The sequence below is a fragment of the Mus pahari genome, chromosome 8 (assembly GCF_900095145.1).
Source record: "Mus pahari chromosome 8, PAHARI_EIJ_v1.1, whole genome shotgun sequence".
NCBI classification, from domain to species: Eukaryota; Metazoa; Chordata; class Mammalia; order Rodentia; family Muridae; genus Mus; species Mus pahari.
Window position 1 is genome coordinate 105,940,756 of NC_034597.1, and position 24,224 is coordinate 105,964,979.

A 24,224-nucleotide genomic window follows, 5' to 3' on the forward strand; every position below is an offset into this window, starting at 1 on the left:
AGAGAGAGAGAGAGAGAGAGAGAGAGAGAGAGAGAGAGAGAGAGAGCGAGAGCGCAATAACTAACTTCTTTGGATACATACTCTCCTGTGCATGATATAGAATTGCTTTATAGTGAGGCTTGGCAACAAATTTTTAACTTGCTGCGTTCACTGAAGGATACATTAAGCTGGTGTTTTTCTTCTAGCAGCACAAAAAGGTAGGAAAAAAATCCTTAGATCATATGAATTAAGAAACAGTCATGGCTGGCCATGGTGGCACACACCTTTGATCCCAGCACTCAGGAGGCAGGGGCAAGAGGGTCTTATTGAGTTTGAGGCCAGCCTGGTCTACATTGTAAGTTCTTGGACACCCAATGTAACTCAGAGAAACTGTGTCTCAACAAAACAAAACAAAACAAAACAAGAAAGAAAGTATCAGTCCTCAGTCACTGTGTGTGTATGATTTGCCTGTAGGAGATAAAACATTTCAGCCTTATTCTCACTGAAGAGACCACACTCTCACTGAATAGCCACAAAAACAACCAAACAAGCAAACAGAGAAGAGAAGCACAACTCAGGCTATGATCGAAGTGCCAGCAGCTAGCCCAGGTCTAACCTCTCCCCATCCTCTTACTGCCTCCGCAGATCCCTCCCTCCTGAGCTATTGATTCAGCGTAGCAGACCCCCTTCTTCTGCGCTACACTGAAGTGGCAGCCCCAGCACCAGGCTGCTTCCTCATGGACATACACTCGACACAGGAGTAGACAGGGTCCTTTGTTCCACAGCTGCGCAGCACAGTAGGGTTATTCTGTGAGAGCAGTAGAACCAGTCCATAATGACTTGTCACCCAGAGGGATCACTCAGGCATGTTGCTTCTCCAGCAGTCAGTAGACTTTAGCTATTTTCCTAGCATTGGTTTCTGTTCACATCCCTTGCCTCCTGTTTTCATGTCAGCGTTAAAGATAGCATTTGCAGAGCTGGTCAGGGATACAATATGTACCTGCAACTGTTACCACCTGAGAGATGGAGGTAGGAGGTTCAGGAATTCAAGATCATCCTAGGATACATAAAATTGCAATCTTAAGGCCAACCTGGGCTAATAGAACCCCATCTCTGAAAGATAAGTAAAAATAAATACAGTAAAAAATTCAAGCATTTAAAGACTTTATGGACTTACAAAATATACAGATATACAAGAAAATATTAATAGGGCCTTGGGAGCTGCTGGAAGTATTTTTTTTCTTATAGTGGAGCGGGTACAGCAAAGACACCTAAAATAAAGTGGGAAAGTCCACTGACAGATAGCACCAAGCAGCGGTCATGTGTGTGGTGTGCCAATGCGAAGAGAGCAACCAGGACCCAGACAGTAGTGGGCCGTGTGCAGAGCAGGCTGGAGGGAGGTCCTGCTAACAGTAGTGGGCCGTGTGCAAAGCAGGCTGGCGGGAGGTCCTGTTACAGATAACTTCATCACTCTTTGAAAGGAATCATGGAGAACTTTCTTTGTGAGGTTCCGCAAGATATTCTAAATGCATCCGTGTCTTCTCCTAAACCCCAAAGACACAGTACACCCCATCTGCCTTATCCATCCAGAAAGATCACCGAGTGGCTGTCTCTTCCTACCCTGGCAGAAATCACAGCCCGGAGATGCAGACACATTTGGGGGATTTCATTGTGGTGTTTTTAAACCATTGTTTTCTCGAGCATGTTGGCCCCGGTGAACACTATAATTTAGCGTTGGATACAATTCCCTAAGACTTTTCATCGAAACCACAGAGCTGTGATTGCACCCCTTCACGTTGCTCCTTTTGCTTACAGTCACAGCTTTGCCTGGCAGCCCCGTGAACCCCGGCTCCTCACTGCCATATCTGTCACTTCTTCTCCTCCTTTCCCACGGCCACTGAGACCAAACCATGTTTATTTTAAGCCCTTAATTCATCCTTTTAAAGACCACATTTAAGTGTCTTAGACGTTTTTACTCAAAAGAGGGCGCAAATTTCTCATAAAAAATATCATATCAATAACTCATGAAATTTTGTTGCTCATGACAGTGTTTAAATCCAGTAGCTGCTGTAACTTAGAGCAGCGTGTGACATGCATGTGAAATCATTCCTCAGTCTGTGAGGCCTAGTTAAAAGCTCTTTGCTTCTTTACGGCACACCTATGGTCTTAACACCACTATTTCATGTATGTCTGGATTATTTACTTTATGAATGTATATGCTTTAGATACCAGTGATAGTGGGGCAAAGTTTGTTTGGCTGCAGGAGTGAGAGGTCCGTATCCGGGTTTGTCTACTGACATCAACACCACCAGTTTCTTACTCCTATGTGACACCTGCTCATTTAGAACCGAGAGAGTAAGGCAGTCGTTTTTTAAGTTTCAAGGTTTGGGAGTTCTGTCTTTCTTACAAGTTATGCTTAATAAAACTTCCTCACCACAATGGGCTTAGGAAGCACCCTGCTGTTGACAAGTGTGTGACTTGGAACACCAGGCACATTGGCCACGTGGCCTAGTGGCCCAGGGCCACAACTGAGAAGTCAGCAGCTGTGCATGCTAAATTGAGCTCTGTCATTAACCTGCTGAGGGACCTTCTACAAAGTGCTTGATTCCAGCCATGAAAATAAGCATAGGTGCCACGGCCCGACAATAGAGCTAAAGAAAACCGGGCCGTGTGCACAAAGTAAACCAAACTCCCTGTATGCTGTGTCTCCTTTCCTTCTTGTCAGAGAGACTTTGGAGTGACAGATCGTAGGCTCCTGCCTTAGTTTTCAAAAGGCCAATATGAGTGAATGCACACAAGTGGGGGGAATAGCCAGTGTGCGTAGGGGCACAAACTCTATAGCACTGTGAGGTTACTTCAGGACTCCAACTCTCCAGTCTGCTCATGTGTGTTCACACTATGTCATGTGTGCTCATACACCATCTTATGTACATGCACCATATGTGTGCTTGCACTCCTTCGTGTGTGCTCACACTGTCCTGTGTGCTCACATACCATCACGTGTGCATACACCATTATGTGTGCTCACCCTCTGTCCTGTGTACTCATACTCTGTCTTATGTGCATACACCGTTGTGTGTGCTCACCCTCTGTAATGTGTGTGCACACACCATCATGTGTGCTTACATGCTATCATGTGTGCTCACACTCTGTCCTGTCATGTGTGCTCACACTCTGTCATGTGTGCTCACATGACATCATTGTACACACACCATTATGTGTGTTCAACCTCTGTCCTGTGTACTCACACTATGTCATGTGTGCTTATATGCTATCATGTGTACTTACACTCTGTCCTGTCATGTGTGGTCACACTCTATCATGTGTGTTCACACTCTGTCACCTTTTCCCCATCTTGGCTCTGCATTGGACGGATCCTTCTTCCCTCCTCATCTTTCCCTTTTCTTCCCCCATTCCATCTTGGCTTTCCTTTGTTTTCACTGAAGAGCAGAAGGAAGCCATGCCCTCTCACAGTCTTTATTTCCCCCTCCACGGTTAGGCATGCCAGAGCTCTAAACTCCTAATATCAAGGCAGAGAAAGAGAGAAGATGGATTTCAGGTCCATTAAATCCCAGTCCTGGGAAGGATTGTCTAGGTTAAGTTTTGTTTCTGACAATGTTTTTGAGTGGCTAAGTTAATTGATGAGGGGGACCCATCTTCACCGTGGCCAGGACCATTCTCTGAGCTGCATAAAATAGAGATACCAAGCAGGGACTCATGCCTCTTCTTCCTCTGGATTTAATGTGGCACTCCCTCGAGTTCCTACCACTGTGATTCCATTACGACCTGCTGCAGCCTGGAGTCAGGAGCCAAGCAGACCCTTTCTCTGGTAAGTTGCTCTTGCCAGAGCATTTTACCACAGCAGCGAGAGAAGGAACTACAGGAGGGCACAGCATGAAGACCTAAGTCAGGTCCCTGTGGCCCACTCAAATCCCAGGTGCCATCGCCTGCATGTAACCCAGAGCTCAAGGACAGAGGCGTGCAGAGAGCCCAGTGCCAACCACCCTGGCCAAGTTAATGAGTCCCAGGTTCAGTGAGAGACCCTTATTTCAAAAAAGAAAAGGTGAGTGACTGCGGAAGATGCCTCTGGGATCAGCCACTGTCTGCCACATCTCCCGCATGAACGTGTCCATAAAATATCCCTGCCCCCTCCCAACACACACCCCTAAAGAGAACATAACACTGGCTCATGCTATATCCACTCATTATGCCAAAGTTCAATTATTTAGAAGCATTACTGCTTCTTTTAGATTTTTCATATGTAAAATGGAACTCATGCTTGTTTCTTTACAACCATAGTAGTCAGGGCACATGAAAACTGTGATTGTACAGTAAAAGCCACTGTTTCATCTATGCAAGGACTATTTACCTTAGAATGTACACATTTAAAAATCAGTGTGATTTCAAAACAGTCAAATGCACAGCTCATCTTCACCACGGTTTTCCTAGAAGCTAAATACTGCACTGGAAGCCTGTGGGCTGCGTTCATTAACCAATACTGGAATCTCGAGGCCAGGGTCACAGTCATAGTCATGGCTATGACAATGAAGGGCCATGGTCATGTTTGTTCAGGAGCAGGCAAAGCAAATATTAGCACACATAGGCTCTGAAACCCATCCTTCAGGAAATTCAGTCTGCAGACTGCTTGCCTAGCGTTCGCAAAGCCTGGCTCAGGCCCCAACACCACCTAGAACAGACAAGCTTGTGTATGCTCACGATCCTAGCATACGGGGTGTGGAAGCAGGAGGATCCGAGCTGTAAGGTTATCTTCATCTATAGAGTGGGTTTGAGGCTGGGATGAGCTATGTGAGACTCTGCCTTGAGACCAAGAGGCATCCAGAATTTTCCAAGTGCTCTGGAGCACAGATCGATGTCATTTAATTTAAGATCAGCGTCATTTAAGTAGGTGTAACTGACTGTTTTTCTTTTCTTATACACGATACATAAATTCCTTGAAAGTTAAAAATCACTGACTCATAGAAAGAGAGGTACAAGAAACTGCCACTTCAGTCCTTCAACCCTCAGCTGTAGGAGATGCTCCCACATAGCTGTTCTGGCAGATTCTAAGCAGCAAATTCCAAAGCACTAAATTCATACTGTGTGATTCCAGAATGTCACCTGAGGGCACAGGCCCCCTCCTGTAGGTTCCCTATTCTTGCTATTTAAAAAAAAATTAAAAACAAAAGAAACAAACAACAAACCAGATTCAGGTGGAAACTCAAGGAAATTTTATTGGAATTTGAGAGACAGGCTGACAGAGCAGGCAAGCCAGGGCTCTCAGCAGCCAGTTTGAGGAAGAGATGGGTAAGAGGAAGACAGAGTCATGCTGTCTGAAGCAGAGGTAAGAAAGTCGGTACACTATACTGTGAACATACATATGCCTGTGCGGATGAGTGTGTGTGTGTGTTATATGTGTGTGATATGTGTGAATAGTGTGGTATGTGTGTTGTGTGTGTGTGTGTGGTGCATGTGTGGTATGTGTGTGGTGTGTGGTGTGTGTGTGTGGTGTGTGTGGTATGTGTGTTGTGTGTGTGNATGTGTGTTGTGTGTGTGTGTGTGGTGCATGTGTGGTATGTGTGTGGTGTGTGGTGTGTGTGTGTGGTGTGTGTGGTATGTGTGTTGTGTGTGTGGTGCATGTGTGGTATGTGTGAATAGTGTGGTGTGTGTGTGTGGTGTGTGTGGTGTGTGTGTGTGGTGTGTGTGGTGTGTGTGGTATGTGTGGTGCATGTGTGGTGTGTGTGTGGCGTGTGTGGTGTGTGTGTGGTATGTGTGTGGTGTGAGTGTGTGTGGTGTGTGTGGTGTGTGTGTGGTATGTGTGTTGTGTGAATATGTGTGGTATGTGTGGTGTGTGGTATGTGTGGTGTGTGTGGTGTGTGGTATGTGTGTGGTGTGTGTGGTGTGTGTGTGTGGTATGTGTGTGGTGTGTGTGTGATGTGTATATGGTGTGTGTATATGTGTGTATGTGTATGTTGGTGTGTATGTGTGTATGGTATGTGTGTGGTGTGTGTGTGTGTGGTATGTGTATGGTGTGTGGTGTGTGTATGTGTGTGGTGTGTGTATGGTGTGTATGTGTCATGTGTGCCCTGTGTGTGGTGTTTGTGTGTGTGTATGTGTGTGTGTGTGTGTGTGTGTGTGTGTGTGTGTGAGCACAAACTCGGTGTCTCCTAGGAGAGGAGGCCAGAGAGAGAATTCCCAGAGGTCAGGGCAAGCAGACTTAGGACTTATATCCATGTTGTAAAACAGATATAAAGAGGAAAAAGAAATGTCACCTTTCTGGGCTGCCAAGATCCACTGTCTGATTCCCATCTGTGGGAAACAGCACATGGCAGAAGGAAAGAAACGACTACCAGAGGCCATCCTCTGAATACTATACTGTGTGTCATCACGTGTATGTGCCCACAATAAATGATAAATGAATAAACAAATAAATGTAAGTAATTTATTTTCAAAAGCCGAGCCATGGTGGCACATGCTTTTAATCCCAGCACTCAGGAAGCAGAAGCAGGTGAATCTCTGAGTTCAAGGCCAGCCTGGTCTACAGAGTGAGTTCCAGGACAGCCAGGGATATACAGAGAAACACTGTCTCAAAAACAACATTTTTTTTCTCAAAAGAAAAAGAAAAGGCTACAATTTTTGAGTTAGAAGTATATTTAAAGTATAAATGACAAGACATCATATTCATATCAAGATTATAGATAGAAAGTGTTTATTCATAGAAGATTATTTACAAAGAACAAAAATTAGACAATTATAGGAGATATTTTGAAAGTTTACACTTAATGTTCCATCCAATATTTTAAGTCATTTATCCTTTTGACTAATAAAATTAAGGTCAGTTACTATGGACTGCCATAATATCCCATTTCTCTGGTATCTATATTTTAATTTTTACTCCTCTTAGTCACATCTGGAAGGGAGCAGGTTATATAGCAGAGTTCTGTTCTTTGCTTTTCTCCCGCACAGTATAGGGACTCGAGAGTCTGGAGGGCACACAGAATGGCATTCAGGCTGCTTAACCAAATTTTGTGAGCTGCTGTGCCAAAAGAATTACAATTAACCTTTCATATTGTGTTCTTGGTGGTGCGAAAAAGCCATTGTAAACACCAGAGGATTACACAGACGGACAAATTGTGTGGGGAAGTTGCTGGCGTCGGGCATATTTCTTGTTAGGAAGACTCATCCCCGCCCTAACCCCCACCGCGTCCTAGAGGTGTGGCGTTCGTAATAATCACAGGTAAAACGTGACATTCCCTTTCTTCTTCAGCTCTTAAGCCTCACAGACCCTAAATCAAGCAGAAACAGCCATTGCTCGGAACCGTAGAGGGGCGCGTCTCTTTTCTACCGTGTCATAGGCATTCAGCCAATGGCTGATTCCTTTTCCGGGTTACTGTTCAGTCGTCCAGAGTCAGCTGGTTCTGCATCAAGGGGCCACGCATCCTCCTAGGGACCTCTGATGTCATCCTTGTTTGAAGCAGTCTCTTGTTTGATGCTGTGTTTGCTAGGCTAACTGGCTCATGATTTTCCCAGGATTCCAGACTTGGCCTCCCATTTTGCCATAGGTACTTCCATATTTAGGGTCACTGTTGCTGTGACAAAACGACATGAGCAAGCAACTTGGGGAGGTGTCGGAGGTGTCTTAGGGTGAGCAGACACCATGACCAAAGCAACTCTTATAAGGAAACATTTAATTGGGACTTGCTTACAGATTGAGAAGTTCCATAATCATCAAGGCATGACAGCATCCAGGCAGGCATAATGCAGGGGGAGCTGAGAGTTCTACATCTTCATCTGAAGGCTTCCAGGCAGCTAGGACTAGGGTCTTAAAGGCCATGCCACAGTGACACACCTACTCCAACAAGGCCACACCTCCTGATGGTGCCAGGCCCTGGGCCAAGCATATACAAACCATCACAGTAGTGAAGGGTTCATTTGAGTTGTGCTTCCACATCACAGTTCATCACTGAAAGAAGTCAGGACAGGAACTCAAGCAGGGCAGGAACCTGGAGGCAGGAGCTGAAGCAAAGACCATGGAGGGGTGCTGCTGACTGGCTTGCTTCCTCTGGCTTGCTAGCCTGCTTTCTACAGAACCAGGACTGCCTGCTCAGGGTGGTAGCACCACCCAAAATGGGCTGGGCCCTCCACCATCAATAACTAAAGAAAATGCCTTACATGTTTGCCTATAGCTGGATCTTATGCAGGCATTTTCTCAATTGAAGTCCCCTTCTCTCTGAAGACTTTAATTTGTGTGGCATTGCCATAAAACTCACCAGGACAGATATGGTGAGATCCCAGGCCACCCCTGGCTTCACATAGGTAGTGGGGTCCAGACTCAGATCCTCCCACTTGTGCTGCAGTCTCCACCAGCTGAACCAGTGCATAAGCCCGCTTATGAAGAGTTTACCAGCAGGATTATAGTTGGGAGAAGAATGATAGCCTTCAACTTTCAAATGTTATTTAAATCTTGCATATGGTGATTCTGACTTTTTTCCAGCACTGAACTCGGATAAGTTTTCAAATTCACATCTTTTGAAAGAGTGGACATATGTCAATGTTGATCCAGTTGATATGCTATTCCAATATATGGTTGATGACATAATATACATTAAGAAGTCGCCTGTGGATTATGGTTTCCTCACCTGAAAATACTAAATTAAATAATCTTGAAGAGTACTTTCTAACTCTAGCCTTCTAGAGCAATAAAATTCACATCTTATTATTTTTTAAAATGATTCCAAATTAAAGTATCACAGTGCTGAAAACACTTCATGTGTGTGTGTGTGTGTGTGTGTGTGTGTACACTCATAAAACTGCTCCTGACATAGTGAAGATGCATCGCTCACAGTGAGGCACACTGGTGAACTTCAATTCACCTGTTGCAAAATCAACTCAACGTGCTGAAATTCAGTAAGGACACTGGGCACCTGTTCAAATACTTCTACTTATGAAAACGATTTTCCTGAAAAAAAAAAAATTTAACTCAGGTCTGTGTGTTTGTTCTTACACTTAGTAGGCACAGAATGAGTTACTGTGTGAGTTACAGGGAGCTGTCTTGGTAGGAGGCAATTTCCCAATAAAGGGTGTAGACTGTAGAACAGAGCTGGCTATTTATCCAGCTAATGCTGCCCAGGAGTAATCTCTCTGTCTCTGTGAGTGTCTCTGTCTGTGTCTCTGTCTCACACACACACCCTGAAAAGAATCATCTATAATACAGAAAACCCAGGGCTGTGAAGAGTTCTCCCTTCTTCCTATCAATCTAAATGATTTCCACACTCATTTGAACTTAGTTTTTCTCCTCCCTTCTCCTAACTTCCTTTGGCCCCGCCCTTTGGCCCCGCCCATCTGCTTCCTGGTATCTTTCTTCTCTAGCTCTTGGCACCAACCTCTTTTTTTGTTGGCAGTTCAACACTTTTTGCCTTTTTTAGTTTAAAATTTACAAAATAATTCATCCACATCCACCTACTTCGGTGTATATTTGATCAATATTATTCTCTTTTTGTATTTTTTGAGACTGGGTCTGGAGGCAGTCTTGGCCTTGTGCCAGGATTTTTGTGATGCTGGCGACTGACTACAGGGACTCCTGCATGCTGGGCAAACCCTCTATCCACTGATCCTCATCTCCAGTTCTGAGCAACCCCATCCTTACAGAAAATGTAATCATACACTTTCAGAGAGAAGACCTATGAGCAGACCAAAGAGCATCCAGAGGGGACCAGGCCTATTCAGAGTGGCGGCCATAGACATGCATCGGTCTTTGTATCTATCACATCCCAGACCTTTGGATACATTGTGTTTAATCTTCACAAGACCTTGAAGGAAGTCATTTTCATTACTGTTATATAAAGAAGTGATGCAGACCAAGATACAGCAAGAGATGGACTTTCTGCCTATGTCCATAGTCTGTCCTCCATCCACATCACCTACTTTTTTAAGTACAGTGCACTACCATGCTTTACCATGTATCTAATATTAAGAAAAAAGAACATAGGACTAGATCCATACATAGGTTTTCTTTTCAAGATTCTTGTCCATACACCCCCCCCCATCTATAACAACAGCTTCCTTTACATATATGAGGTGGGGCTAGAGAGTGATGTATGAAGGTGGGGGTGGGGCTAGAAAGTGATGTGTGAGGGTGGGGTGGGGCTAGAGTGTTGTGGTGAGGGGAGAGACTATAAAGTGATGTGGTGAGGGGTGGGAGTGGGGTAGAGAGTGACATGTGAGGGTGGGGGTGGGGCTAGAGTGAAGGTGGGGGTGGGGCTAGAGTGAGTGTGAGAGTGTGAGTGGGACTACAGAGTGATGTGGTGAGGGTACCAATGGAAGCCCCTGGTCCTTTTCTTGTTGATGTTATCCGTGGATAATTGGATGGAAACCTGGGAGCCTTTTAGTGTTGGAAGTGTTCAGGAGTGCTCAGAGGGGAGGGGGTGATCCTAGAAACTCCTTCATTTTACAAATAAAGAAGCTGTAAATAATCAGAAAAAATGACTCGTTCAGAAAAATAACCACTTAATTGCTGGCCCTACCTGGGTGAGTGAATTGAGTTAGAACACCCTCTGCTCATTGACCAATAGCAGGAAGTCATCCTGTCCTACAAGGTCAGGAGTTTCTAGTACCCCAGAGTGAGAGGCACTTCAAACGGGAAGAGTGTTCAGCTGTGAGCTACAGGATCCAAATGTTCCCAAGGTAGCTCATGAATGGCAATGTGTGTTTCAAACAGACGCCTGAAAAGCAAATCTCAAGATAAAAGCATCAACTGTAACAGGTCCAGGAAGCAATTCATGAGTGGGTCCAGCCTCAGAGGCAAAGAAAGAAAGAAAGAAAGAAAGAAAGAAAGAAAGAAAGAAAGAAAGAAAGAAACATTGGTGTGCTCACAACTTGCAACAGAGTAAAAATGAGTACAGATATATGTGTATGTCCCTGCATGTGCAGTGATGTACATGTGACTCTGTGTGTGTGTGTGTGCGCGCGCGCGCGCGCATGGGTAGAAGTGTTTACTCCCTGAGGGCTCTTGTCACTGCGCACTGCATCTTTACACTAAGTAGACTCCAAGCGTCACAGAACTTTTATAGAACACCAAGGGTGACTCACATGAGGGAGAAGAACACAGATACACTATTCTAATGATAATTGTGGCATTAGTGCCTTTGTTAACAGGTCTTTGTAACAACACTTGGTTGCTAAATAGCTGTTTAGATAACACCTTCATCTGGGGCTTCCTTTCTTCCCAGCTGATTAACAGCATGCTACCTCACTGGAATCTAGGAAGGAGCTAATGTATACTGAAACCAAACTTGATGCTTAGAAAATCCTTGAGCTGTGGTGAAAGGCACACCTGTGTTCTTTGGCAGGTAAACTGAATCTCAAGTAAAGAATTTCTGCAAATCTCTCCTTCAGTTGGCCAAACAGGTTTTCACTCCCATTGAACAACTGGGGTTTGGGGGTGGGGGGAACCCTCTATTTTCCCTTAATGACCACACTAATACCACACAAATCACTTTTAATACTAAGGCCTTAGCAGTGGGAAGGATGTTGTGTTTCAGTGGATAAAATAGCTTCAAACACATGTGTAATTTATACATCAATTAGAGCTTCTTGGAGTAGGAACAGATACTTTCTAATGAGAAAGTTATGATTAAGATGTTACCCTGAACTAATTAGAAAAGGCTATTTTCTTGATAAAAATATGTTTACACTTAAGAATGGTGAAATGAAGGTGTCAGAGAGCTGAATCCTAGTGAAAATACAAAGGCTGTTTGGAACTAAATAATCTTAAAGCAACACAATACATTTATCTTTCTTTTTAATATCCTCTGTCTGGTCCATTTTCATTTTCTGCATACTTCTATGTTAGAGTGTACAGCTCTCTGTAATGCCATCAGCAACATTCTGACTACATTGTTTTGAAAGTTTAAGGTGCAAAACATTTAAACTGAATGCTTGACTCATTACATACTAGTCTTTAGCCATTAGGGAATGTATTTTTCCATTTTTGTGGGCTCAAAAAAAAAAATGTAACTTTTTACAGTACATCTGTAATGTAGTCTAGGGAGCTTAACACTGTCCAATCTCCTAGCAAGGGCAAAGAATAAAAGAGAAAAAAACATCAGTCAAGTCCACAGGCGTGACGACCCTGGCTCAGGAACGAGCAGCATTGCTGTCCTGATGTAATTTATGGATTGTTTGTGGCACTTCCCACTTGTTTTAAGTTAAAACTATGTCGCAATCTCTACAGCAATAGACTATTTCTATTTTAAAGTTTTCAACAAAGAGATTAATCTTCTTTCTCTCCCTAATACACACCATCTGTTATGCTAAACTGTTTGTACACATATTCACTAGTCTCTGCTCTTGGAGCTGAGGTCCCTGAAGTAGCTTCTACTGGGAGCTTGGAGAGTCAGGCTACCCTGGAGGTTTTGGCTTCATTAGTGAGTGATGTGGTAAGTCAGGGCCAGGGGTACGAGGAGTTCTCCCTTGAAATTTACAACATCTTGCTTCTGGAAGCTTTGTTTGCATAGCTCATGATCGGTGGGTTGTTTCTCCCAAGTGCCACAGACAGAAATATAGTACATTTTAAACTTTCAGAGAGAAAACAAGAAACAATTTCCACAGTGTGCCGCTGGAGCCAAATAGTGGAATTTACAACCAATCACTTGGTAAGCATGAACCTAGGAGAGGTATAACCACAACTCTAAACATTTTTTCTTATCAAAATATTTTTGTGCCAGTGTTCTGTCAAGTAAAAACAAGAAATGGTTAACAAATTATCAAGACAGAGCAAAAAGCCTGTGATCAAGGACAAAAAAAAAGTAATTTGGATAATACTAATTCTAACCACCTTCACAGAGACTAGTCAGACTCAAAATACAAAATTAGACCAGGAATGGGGGTCAGGAAGAAATTTGACATGAAACTATGACAAAGGGCAGGAACCCAGAGATGGGAGTGTTTCATGAAGGGAGATCATAAAGAAAAACAGAGGACACTCTGAAGTCGCTATGGGGGGAGGGGCTGATGTGAGTAAACAGGAGATGACAAACTTTGCTCTTAGGTTTGACCCACCAGTGAACCCCAAGTGACACACTGGGTCGAGTTGAGCTCAAGGCCAGAACAGAAGGTACCTCTGTCTGCCGCCGACCGACCAGACCGTGCTCACACTCACATTCCTTTCCACAGCCATGAGACTACACACACAAGCACATCACCTACCCGAGGCTGCACAGTCAAGAGAGAGAGTCTGATGTTTCCTCATAGCTCAGCTTGCAGCACTGGGTGGAAATCTGGCAGGGATGGATTTGAGTTCAATATTGAAAATGTGTCCAAGGGGGCCGTTAAAACAAAGCAGTAATCGATACCTTTTTAAACCCCGGGTCCTGGGTTGCGGACTGTTCTCTCAATATTATTCTGTAAATAGACTGACAAGGATGAGTGGAACTCATCTCCTTCCTCTGGTCCCTCCCAGCCCAAGGTTGAGTAATTCAGTGCCCAACTTTGCATCTGCTTCATGGCCACACAGTCATTTCGGGTCTCACTGTGTTTCACTTGGTTAAAATAAAGAAAGGCAACAAACAGCTACATTCCACGGGGAACACTGCGAACTAGGAACCTGCTTCTCTGTAGCTGACTGATTTATATGTTGTAGACCTTTGGTTACTTTTGGCAAGAAGGGGATCCTAAAAGGTCACACCAAGAACTGCAAGAACTTTAATGGACAATAATAAGCCCATAATGAAGCCAGTGTCTTTGTCCTCTCATTTATGCCCAGATTTGTGACCTCAGGAGCTGGAAGGACACCTTGATCTTTGTGTTTATCTTGAGACAGCAGAGAAAAGATGAATGAATAAGTTTATTCTTCAATTTGGCGGGAAAGTTAGAGTGGTTTGTTTGTTTGTTTGTTTGTTTTAAGCTGGTGGGGGTTGGGGAGAGAACTCAGTCAGAGCAGGAACTGAACTCAGATTCTCAGCACCTCTGTGAAAGCAGACCGTAACAGCAACCTTGGAGCTCACTGGCCAGCCAGTTTGCCAGAATGGTGAGCTCCTAGTTTGGTGATGGACCCTGTCTCAGAAAATAGGGTGAACAGCCATAAAGGTTGATATTTAATATCTAACTCTGATCTACACACAGCACACACACAGCACACACATATATTCTCACACACTCATGCATACAGACACTCACACAAGTCGCACACACATGCGCACACACTCTCACATACTTATGCACACACACACACACACACAAGCACAAACACTATGCACACACTCACAATTCTCTCTCTTACACAAGCAAGATAAAAACAAAAGTCGAGAAGGGCTGGGGAGATAGCACAATTGTAAAGCCTGAGGACCGGAGTTTGGATCCCCAGCCCCTCTGTAAAAGGCCAGACTGTGGTGTGAAGCTGGCAAAAAAAGGGAATCCCTGAGACTCGCGTCAGGGGCCTAGGCCAATCTGAAAGACAAGTCGCAGTGAAAAGGACCCTGTCTCACTAAACAAAGTAGATGGCACCAGGGGCTGCTCTCCGGTCTCCACACTCACAGGTACACACATACACACACACACATGTACACAAATCTCTCTCTTGCTTCAGAACCCTCCCAGACCAGACTCCCCAAACTGAGAATGTGTAACTGGGTGGGGGGGGGGGGGGGAGGAGATGAGTCAAATGACAGCCCCACATCTAGTGACTTAATTAGCAAAGACCCTCACGGGGCTCCCTGGAGCTTGTGCTGGGCTCATCTGCTACCTCCCAATTAGGCCTGAACTTCTTGATTAATACTTTCGACATACCACTAGGCCGAAGAGAACTGATTTTTAAGGGAAAGGCCAGTTTCAGACCCAGTACGCCCTTCTTCACTAGCCAAACAGGGTCACGCAAACAAACGTGGCACACTGGCCTTTTGCATTCAGCAAAGCGAGGCTGCGTTACCATACCGTTTCTTTTCAGGGCACACCAAAGTTGTTTCTGTTCTGCTTTTGCAAGGCACCCAGTGAGCCAAGCTATTTGCCGCGGGTAGGGCTGGGTCGGGGGTGGCTCGGTGGGAGGCGCAGCAGGCTGTCCACATCTGGTTGTCCCTGGACAGCACCAATAAAAGAGCCTGTTTCCGCGGCTCGTCTGTGGGAGATTTGGGAACCTCCGACCCGGGGGGTGGGGGAAGCGCTGGTCTGAGGGCTTTGCGACTGCAGACGACAGGCCAGCTGCTGGGGGCGGGGGACCCAGGAGGTACCCCAGACCTCCCCGCGCACCCTGGGTGCCCTGACAGTAGTGTGAGTGCTGGTCCGCCAGCGCCCTCAAGTGCCCAGTGGGCGGGACGGGGGCGGTGACCGGGGGCGGAGCCTCGAGGCTGGGCGCGCGGGGGTCGCGGCTGCGGGATCGGGAACCAGCAAGAGCGCCGCTGCAGCCGGCAGCATGGCTAGCACTGCCCTGGAAATCATCGCCTTCGTAGTCTCCATCTCGGGCTGGGTGCTAGTGTCTTCCACGCTGCCCACCGACTACTGGAAGGTCTCCACCATCGATGGCACTGTCATCACCACCGCCACTTATTTTGCCAACCTGTGGAAGATCTGCGTTACCGATTCCACCGGTGTCGCCAACTGCAAGGAGTTCCCCTCCATGCTGGCGCTGGATGGTCTGCATCCCTTTGGGACCCCATCCCCATCCCTGCCCCTTGCTGGCTTTCCAAGCGGGCGCGTCCTCTTACGGACCGGCCGTGGGATCCCCGTGGGGGGGGGGGAGGCCCGACCTTATACTCTGCCCCGGGAGGGTCTACCCGCTGTCTACAGATGGCTGTCCGGTGGGGCGTCTTCTGAGCCTGGGAACCCCTGGTGGTGAGGAGTAGGATCAATTCAGGTAGTTGTGGAGCACAAGGCTGTTCCCGTGTCTGTCTGGGACTGACTGTCCCAGCCTCTGTCCCAGCAGAGGCTGGCCACCCCACGACCAAAATCTGATTCTCATTAAAATGACACCACTGAGATCCATGAATGCTCACCCTGAGATCGCTTTAGCCGGTTCATTGAGTCTTTGAAAAGCCAGGCACAGAGGAGAGGGAAAAGAACCATATTGAAGTTTGTTGCTGTTTTTCTTAAAAATCCCTCCTACAAACTTGAGGCCTTGAGCTTCATTCTTTCTCTCAGTTTCAGGAAAATAAGTAGTCCTTGCTCATACGGGGGTGAAGTGGCTCAGAGGGCAGGGGACGTTGGCCAGCAGGAATCAACAGAATGAGTGACCGCTCTTCCGGGCTTTGTGCAAGCATTCTGGGTCTTCTTCACTTGGTTTATTTATATATATATATTTTTGGAGATAGATATTAACATAGAAAACTGACCGTTTAGTTTCCAGAATATAGTCAATACAGCATAATGCTCGTTCGTGTTCTAGGCTCTTCCAGGGTTTTACAAGTGACTAAATGGATTCTGGCAGAAACTTAAGAAGAGCAGCTTGCACCACTTCTAGATGTGAGGTGTTTTCCTTTTCTTTATTATTCCTCTTGCAGTTTTTATTTGCATAGCTGGGTAAATAGAAGACTCGATTCCCCTAAGACAGTGCTTGCCACAAAGAGCAAACTGTTGCTCAATTCAGTGTCCTGTGGAAGCTGGTCTATGGGAATAGGTGCCTGCCTTTACAAGGTGGCACCCTGGGCTGGGCCTTGTTGTATAAAATAAGTAGCTGGAACACTGTTTACTGCATGCGTTGTTGCTGAGTTTCCTGTGTTCATCGGAGCGCTCATTTGGGAGACAACAGACAAGCTCTTGTTTTTTCGGTTTACATTCAGGAACACAGGATTCACACTATGTTCTAGAACTGTTCTGTTTGTAATGCTATTGTAGCCAGGGATAGCCTGCTAGATAAGTCTGCTTCCTTCTTCAGGAGAGTTGGGATTCAAGGAAGAGAGAAAGAAAGAAACACTTCTTCAAGCTTTGAGTACAGGACCGCGGGGGTTTCCTTGTGTGTCTGCTGAGAGGGTGGTTGAACAGGCTGGGTAATGAGGAGGACATGGGACACAGTCATTATCAGGCATTGAACAGAGTTATGCCATTCACAAATGCATATATATGCAAAATAGGCATGCTCACATGACTAGAAAACATGTTTTTAAAACCAGAAATGATATATTCCACATAGTTTTTAAATTAATAATGTCTTTGTAATCTGTGCAGATAGAAAAACCGTCTTAGCTGCTACATAGCTCTTGGTCATCTGGACAGAATGAGCCACTGAAGCCGCTTATCCCTGGTGGTCACTGAAATTCTTTATCTTCTCCTCTCTGTGTGTTTCTGTGCACTGTTCTACCACCAGGCTAGAAGAGCATGCGTTTTAGAGTTCACATTGCCAAACTGCATTCTACCAGTGTGCGGGGACAGCTGCCTTGGTGCTTTCTCTTTGCCGTTGTCATTCCGAATCGCACGATAGGGCTGTGGGGCTAGTGTTATTTTTGGTCTGCATTCCCCTCACTCCCTGGGAGTCTCACTGTTTAGACTTGTGTTGACCATTTCTCCCTTTTCCTATGTATGTCTCACAACAGTACTTGTGTTGTTTTTCGGTGCAATCTGAGTCCATTGCTTGTGTGTGTGATGTCATTTTTCCATACTGAACTTTGAAAAAGGTGATGTGATTATAGTCACCCTCTGTGGTACACTGGCACATTTTCAACTACAAAAGACAAGGGTTCAGCCACAGCTACTTCTCCACATGAAAGGGAGTTGACCCCCCTCCCCCACTACAAGTGGAACTTTCCAGAGCAGCGCCTCCCCAACCAAACCCCAACTCTGCCTTCCCTTTACCTTGGGTTTCCAAGGCAGGGATGCTGGGTCTGATATTTGAAGTGTGAGAAGAAAGCCACCTCTCTTTCATCTCTAGTGACCACAGACCAGAACAATCCTATGTCTCCCCTGCTTAAGCCAGGCATAGGCTCCAAATTAGAAATGCCAAGAGAGGCAGCTAGTGACTTTTGCTGTCTTGTGTTGTGAGAAACAGAATGTCCTATTTGCAATATGATTTCTCATCCTCTGGAGGAATCATTGTTGCCCCCCTCCCCCCAGTTTCCCTTTGGGAAAGATAAGGTGTGGCAAAGCTAACATCTAGACTAGGGGCTATGTCGGGTTGGCAGGCACCTGACATTTGTATAGAATTCGATCTTAGTGTTGTGGAAGTGACTCTTTGGCAGTTTCTTATCTCCCATGCCATTCAACCTGTGGCTACCCCTGTTTTCCAGATGAGAAGTGGAGATGCAGAGAGATCATTAGGTAATCAAGGACACAGTGTCTGCAGTTGGGACAGTGCCCTGCCTTCAGAATCCACTGTAACAGAAGATTGTATTCTTCCCAGTTAAACACAGCAGCTTACTACGCTGCTGATTTGCAAGGGGAAGTAAAGGAAGGGCGCACCATTTAAGAAGACATGTAACTTTCAGGGGTGACCTTGAAGGCTTCTGCAAAAGGATTCACTTGGTCCAAGTTACTGTTTGAACATTTCACCGTTGAAGGAACGGTGGTTTCTGTTTATTGCTAGCCCATAGTCCTTTCAAAGCACACTTGAACTTCTTTTCTGCCTGGTTGTTTTTTTACTGTGTGCCATCCATTTTCGCTAATGGGGGTGTTTGCCATTTCTTGCAGGAGAACTAACGATAAATTATACCTTGAGAACTTCTAAGTAAATACGTTCATGCCTCAGCACTTTAATGTGTTAATTAGCTATTAACGGTGTCAGTAAATTAGACCTGTCAGAAATAATGGCCTCCTTGACTAGGCTTTTGCTCCCACTTCTCTTGATGGTGTAACTTCTAAGTTTGCCCTCCGGACCTGTTAAAAAGCTAGGGTAGGTAGAGATCTGCCTTGCAAAAGATAAACTCCAAAAGCCTGCTGAGAATCATGAAAGGCCTGAGATTCTGTATGCTTTAAGGACCAGAAGACCTGAGGTTACAAACCTCAGGCTAATTAACACCACAAGCCATTCCTCTCAAGGCTGGCAGGGTACTTTATCCCTGGTCTTGGTTCCCCATTACCCAAAAATCAGGCCAACTATTGTCCTTAGTGCGTGCAGAAGTTAGCAAATTATCCTTAGTGTTCTCGAGCCAGAGTGGAGTGCATGGCTCTGCACACATTTCTTGGCAGCACAGAAGGAGGAGCAGAGCTGGGCAGACTGAGAGTTGGCCTGGTCCCCCTTCCCTCCTGGGTCTGGGCCTAGAGACCAGGGAAGGTCAGAGAGAGGAGACTTCAGAATGAGAGATTTGGGAAAACTTTTCTCTCTCTGCTATTTTCCCTGCCTTGCAGGCTGACTGGCTTGGACAGCATTTTACCCAGTGTTTACCATGTAGGGAAACTCATTCCCTGTTCTAAGTGACCAGACGACTGTAGAATGTAGCCCTTGGTAAATTCCAGACCATCCATCTGCCTGTGATGAAGCCCGTATGGAACGGCAGATTATGGTGCATAATAAAGGAATGTGTGTTCCTGTCTTTTTCTAAATGCGTCAGACACAGACGTCTCCCCTTTCCCATGGTTTTCCTCTCCTGGGTCTCAATGGCCTGTGTTCCACTAAAGGCCAAAATAGTAAATGAAAAATTACACTTAAATAATCTATAGGTTTTGAATACTTTTACTTAATTAGTATTTTTTTTTTTTTTTTTAGCAGTGCCTCACTACGGAGCCCAAGCTAGCTCTGAACATTGTCAGAGTTCTGGGGCTGCAGGCCTTGTTTCTCAAGCCCAGGCTTATAGATGCTGTTAACTCTTTCTGTACTTAATCTGCAATTTTTTTTATCACATATTAATAGCAAAACTGGTGTATACATAAAATTTAGTATTATTTGTGGTTTCATGGGAGTTTCGAAACAAAACATACCCCAGGTTGATCAAGGGTGCTACTGCACGTGTGTGTGTGTGTGTGTGTGTGTGTGTGTGTGTCTGTATGTATATGTTGTGTGGGTATATGTGTCAGTATGTCCGTGTCTGTGCATGTGTCTCTGTGTATGTCAGTGTGTATGCATGCATCTCTCTGTGTGAATATATTTCTCTCTGTGTGTATGTCTGTGTATGTATATGTCTGTGTGTATATGAGTGTGAGTGTATGTCTGTGTGTGGGCATGTATCTCTGTGTATATCTCTCTGTGTATGTCAGTGTGTATGCATGCATCTCTCTGTGTGAATATATTTCTCTCTGTGTGTATGTCTGTGTATGTATATGTCTGTGTGTATATGAGTGTGAGTGTATGTCTGTGTGTTGGCATGTGTCTCTGTGTGTGTATATCTGTGTGTGTGTGTGTCTGTGTGTGAGTGTATACCTCTCTGTGTGTCTGTGTGTGTCTATATGTGCATCTTTGTGTAGGTCCCCATATGTGTGTATCTATCCTTCTACTTTTATTGTTTAATGTTTGCATTCAGAGCAAGCTAATTGCTACCTGTTTGCTGCCTGTGCTTTTGTGGTGAGCAGGGAGCCCCTTGCGATCCCCTTGCAGACCCCTGGGCTTTGTGAGGTGGTGAGAGACCTTCTCCTGGTGTTGCTGCTGTCCCTGTGCTGTGGGCTAAAGTTTGAAATGGAGTTGGTTCAGTGTTTAGTAGCAGAGACCCAGACAGCCTTGCAGCACAATGATTGTTCACAAAAAGAGCCTCCTCTGTCCCAAATCACCAAACCAAGTTTCCTTTGCTGTCTTGGACAACCTCCTCATCAACGAAATGAACTCCGGCTGCACTGCCACAGCAGCCTGTGTTTACACCAGGGCTGAGCGCGTATGACATTAACTAGAAAGAACTACTCCCTAGGAACAGGATTCAACCTTTAATTTCCATCCTTTTCCAGAGAAGCGTGGTACAGGAGACCACCAACATTTACTCCACAAATGTATAATTATTAGCTTACTCGTATGAATTATCATTGACTTTGCTTGAATACTAAATAATGATAGGTGGCACTTAGGAGGGTTTTGTTCCTTTGTTTTTATTAGAAGGCCTAATTCCCAAGGCAAGCCTGCTGTGTGTTTATTTGCTTACTATATTTGCCTACACCTGCTATATGCCCCTCTCTTGCATCAGTCTGGAACAGTGTTGTTTCCTGATGAAATTAAACGGTTTGTATGGGAATGGTATATCATTTTGAATTTTATTAATTTAGAATGAGCCAGTGCCTGGCCAAATGCCCTGCTAAGGTTTGTCATTACCCCAGCTATGCAAATAAGATACGTGACTGAGAACATAGACGGTTCAGAGGGAACAAGCTATCAAGCTAACGAAAGAAACTCGTTTACACCCAAACACTTGACTGAATTATAATTTACTCTTATATTAGGCAATATTTTCTAAAGCCCAACTTTATTATATGCACTCTAACTAACAATGGCACAGTGTCTCTGAAATAATTCTTAGATTCAACATGGGTCACTAATGGATGCTGGCTAGTCTCACCTATAAAGTTCCATTGATGTCAAGAGATTTTACCCTTCAGGAGATCTTGCTGCCCAGTTGTAAACATTCTAGTTTTGCAGTGCCAGACTCAGTATTGTATCTATTGAGAAGGTTGCTACGCTAAGGAGTTAGAATGAGAGGCAATGAGGCATGAACTTAATAATCTTTTCCAGAGTGGGATCCCTTCTACTGCTTACTAACTCATCCATGGCAAATCACAGAACCTTCAAAGGCCTTAGTGAATACAGGAATAACATAAAGATCTAGCCAGAGGCTATGCATAAGGTGGCCCTTCAAGAGTGAGGCCCAGAACGGGCTTTTCCGGTAGACTTGTTTGCTTTCCTTTCTAGAATGCCTTACTGCGTGTGTTGACCGTTGTGTTGCTGGTTTTCCACCAAGACAGTCTAACAACCATCCCAAGTGACAATGCAAGCAAAGTTTTCTTTCTGGAGAGCTGTGCATCCTGTGTTAACATGAACGACCTGCTCTAATTACAGGTTACATCCAGGCATGTAGAGGACTAATGATCGCTGCGGTCAGCCTGGGATTTTTCGGTTCCATTTTTGCACTCTTTGGAATGAAGTGTACCAAAGTTGGAGGCTCAGATAAAGCCAAAACTAAAATTGCTTGCTTGGCTGGGATTGTATTCATATTGTCAGGTAAATAGTAACGTCCTACCAAACAAGGAACTTCAGGGTGTAAATGACGAAATGCTCACTGGTGTGCTTGCTCGCTGGTGTTTTGCAGGTCTGTGTTCCATGACAGGCTGTTCCCTGTATGCAAACAAAATCACAACAGAATTCTTTGATCCTCTCTTTATGGAGCAAAAGTAAGTGTTGTCTTCAGTCGAGATGTGTGTCGCTCATAGGAAATGATAGAGATGGGTGTCATGGATTTCCTATATAGCCTTCAAAAATGAAGTTTGTTGGTTAAGTTTGTTGGTAAATCTGACGTCAGATTTATGAATCATCTTGATGAAGGATGTGTTTGGTGACATTGTTGACATTATACGTTATCTTTAGCTCAAAGCAGAGGATGCAGAGAAGCAAATTCATCCATTTTACATGACATATTGACATAATTGAAGGGAAATTCAGGAAAAGTTGGGGTGATATAAGATGGGAGGAAAGAATGCCAAGTTCTGAAGATGAAACTTGCCTTGGTAGTTCATTCAGAACAATATTTGCAAATGCTGGTCTCTCCACCTTCCCGGCCTTCATGTTGAAACTACACACAGTGAGGTGTCTAACCATGCTGTGGGGGCGTGGCATCCAGCCCTGGGGTGGCTGCTCATATCTGCAGCCCAGTGCCTTAGGACTGACTTATCGGCTTGTTGGTGGGTGGGTGGTGGTTCTGAGTTCAGGGATGCTGCTTTTTATAGGGTCCCTGGGATTACTTCTTTGGATTGTGAAAATCCCAGGGACACCACATGAGAAATACCCAACCGTATATTAAATCCTTTGTCTTTATGAAACTCCCACAAAGCTCACATACTTCTATAGGAAATTGTGTGTGCACATTTGTGGGGTGACATGGGGTGGGGGTGTTTTTGTCATCAATCAAGCTGGCAATGATATTTCAGACTTGAGATAAGTATTGTAAAAATTTTAAAGGTCAAGTATAGACATAATTGGTCAAGTGGGCATTGTGTTTTCCTAGAGCGTTTAGAAGTCTTCGGGGCGTGGTTTTTCTAGCTCTCTCTTCAGTAAGCCAGAATAGTGGAGTTGTGGTAGGTAATGAGGATTACATTAACACATATGGGCCCCTTCACAGCCAGGCACAGCATTGCTGGGTTCTAATTGCTTTGCGTTTATAACACCCTCATCCAGTTGGACTCTCTCCTGAGTCTGTTGGACTAAACTAATCCACATCTCAAACCAGGAGGTGGAGTTCTGTAGAACACATGCTCTAAAGTGTGCGACTAGTGATGCTAACAATAATTGTGCAACTGTGCAATACTAATTTCATAATTACATGAAACTTTTGCTACTAAGAAACTACATGCTACTTTTTATTCCAGAGCTTCTGTCATACATTTATTTTAAAATAGTGTTCATTCAGACATTTTAAAATTAAGAAACAAACAAACATTGCCCTTAGATCCAATCTAATTTTTACTCTTTACCCATGGTAGATAAATATATCCTAATTTGTAAATATTCTTTTTTTTTCCTGTTGTGTTTCGTGTTTTTGAGATACAGTCTTGCTAGGTAGCCCAGGCTAGATATGAACTATGATCTTTTTGGCTCAGCATCCTGAATGCAAGGATGATAGGCTCAGCTTCTTGTTTATTTTTGAAAATTAGATTTGTTCAGATGTACAGGAAACCAAACTTGGAGGTGAAGATTGAGACTTCACAATCTCAATAAACTCTGGTTGGATCAGGGAATCATTAGACTGGAGGGTGGTCAATGTCCTATTGCATTCTAGTTAGAGAGGCATGGCAGGAACCCAGGCTTCAGGTAAACCAAGTGCTCCTTCAAACCAATCCATCGATGGCTGTGATTTCATCTGATGTTTTACTTTTTAAATCAACACCTTCGTGGAGAGGGCAGGCAATAGAAATCAGAAAGCCTGAAGCTACATACGCGTTGGCTTCCAGCACCGAGTTAACCTGGGTCTACAGGTCTTGAGAAGTCATTGTTAAAGCAAATCTTTGACCAGGCTTATTTGTGGAAGAGCGTGTCCTCGACTGGCTTTGCTAGAATTTAATAACTGTTGTCTGATTTCAAATTCATTTGAGCTTGAACATGTGTGAGATTCAATTCATGACTCTGCCAACCCAGGTGAGCAGAGGTTTGGAGAAGGTGCTGTAAGAAGCTTCTAGATGTTTCTTTGATGTCTTGCTAGACTGGCATG

The 24,224-nt window shown here is 44.7% G+C and overlaps 1 protein-coding gene across 2 annotated transcripts in view; it reads left to right on the forward strand.

Annotated features, from left to right (window-relative positions):
• The window catches only part of Cldn10 (claudin 10), an 80,679-nt gene that overhangs the window by 46,778 nt on the left and 9,677 nt on the right, over window positions 1-24,224 (forward strand). The window contains exons 1-3 of one of the 2 annotated variants that reach the window (XM_021203775.2): window positions 15,336-15,599; window positions 21,863-22,024; window positions 22,113-22,194. In XM_021203775.2, the coding sequence (XP_021059434.1) occupies window positions 15,380-15,599; window positions 21,863-22,024; window positions 22,113-22,194 (464 nt within the window). In that variant the 5' untranslated portion in view covers window positions 15,336-15,379. Of the gene's footprint in view, window positions 1-15,335; window positions 15,600-21,862; window positions 22,025-22,112; window positions 22,195-24,224 lie in introns of those variants that run through there. The other variant, XM_021203776.1, reaches the window with a different exon arrangement.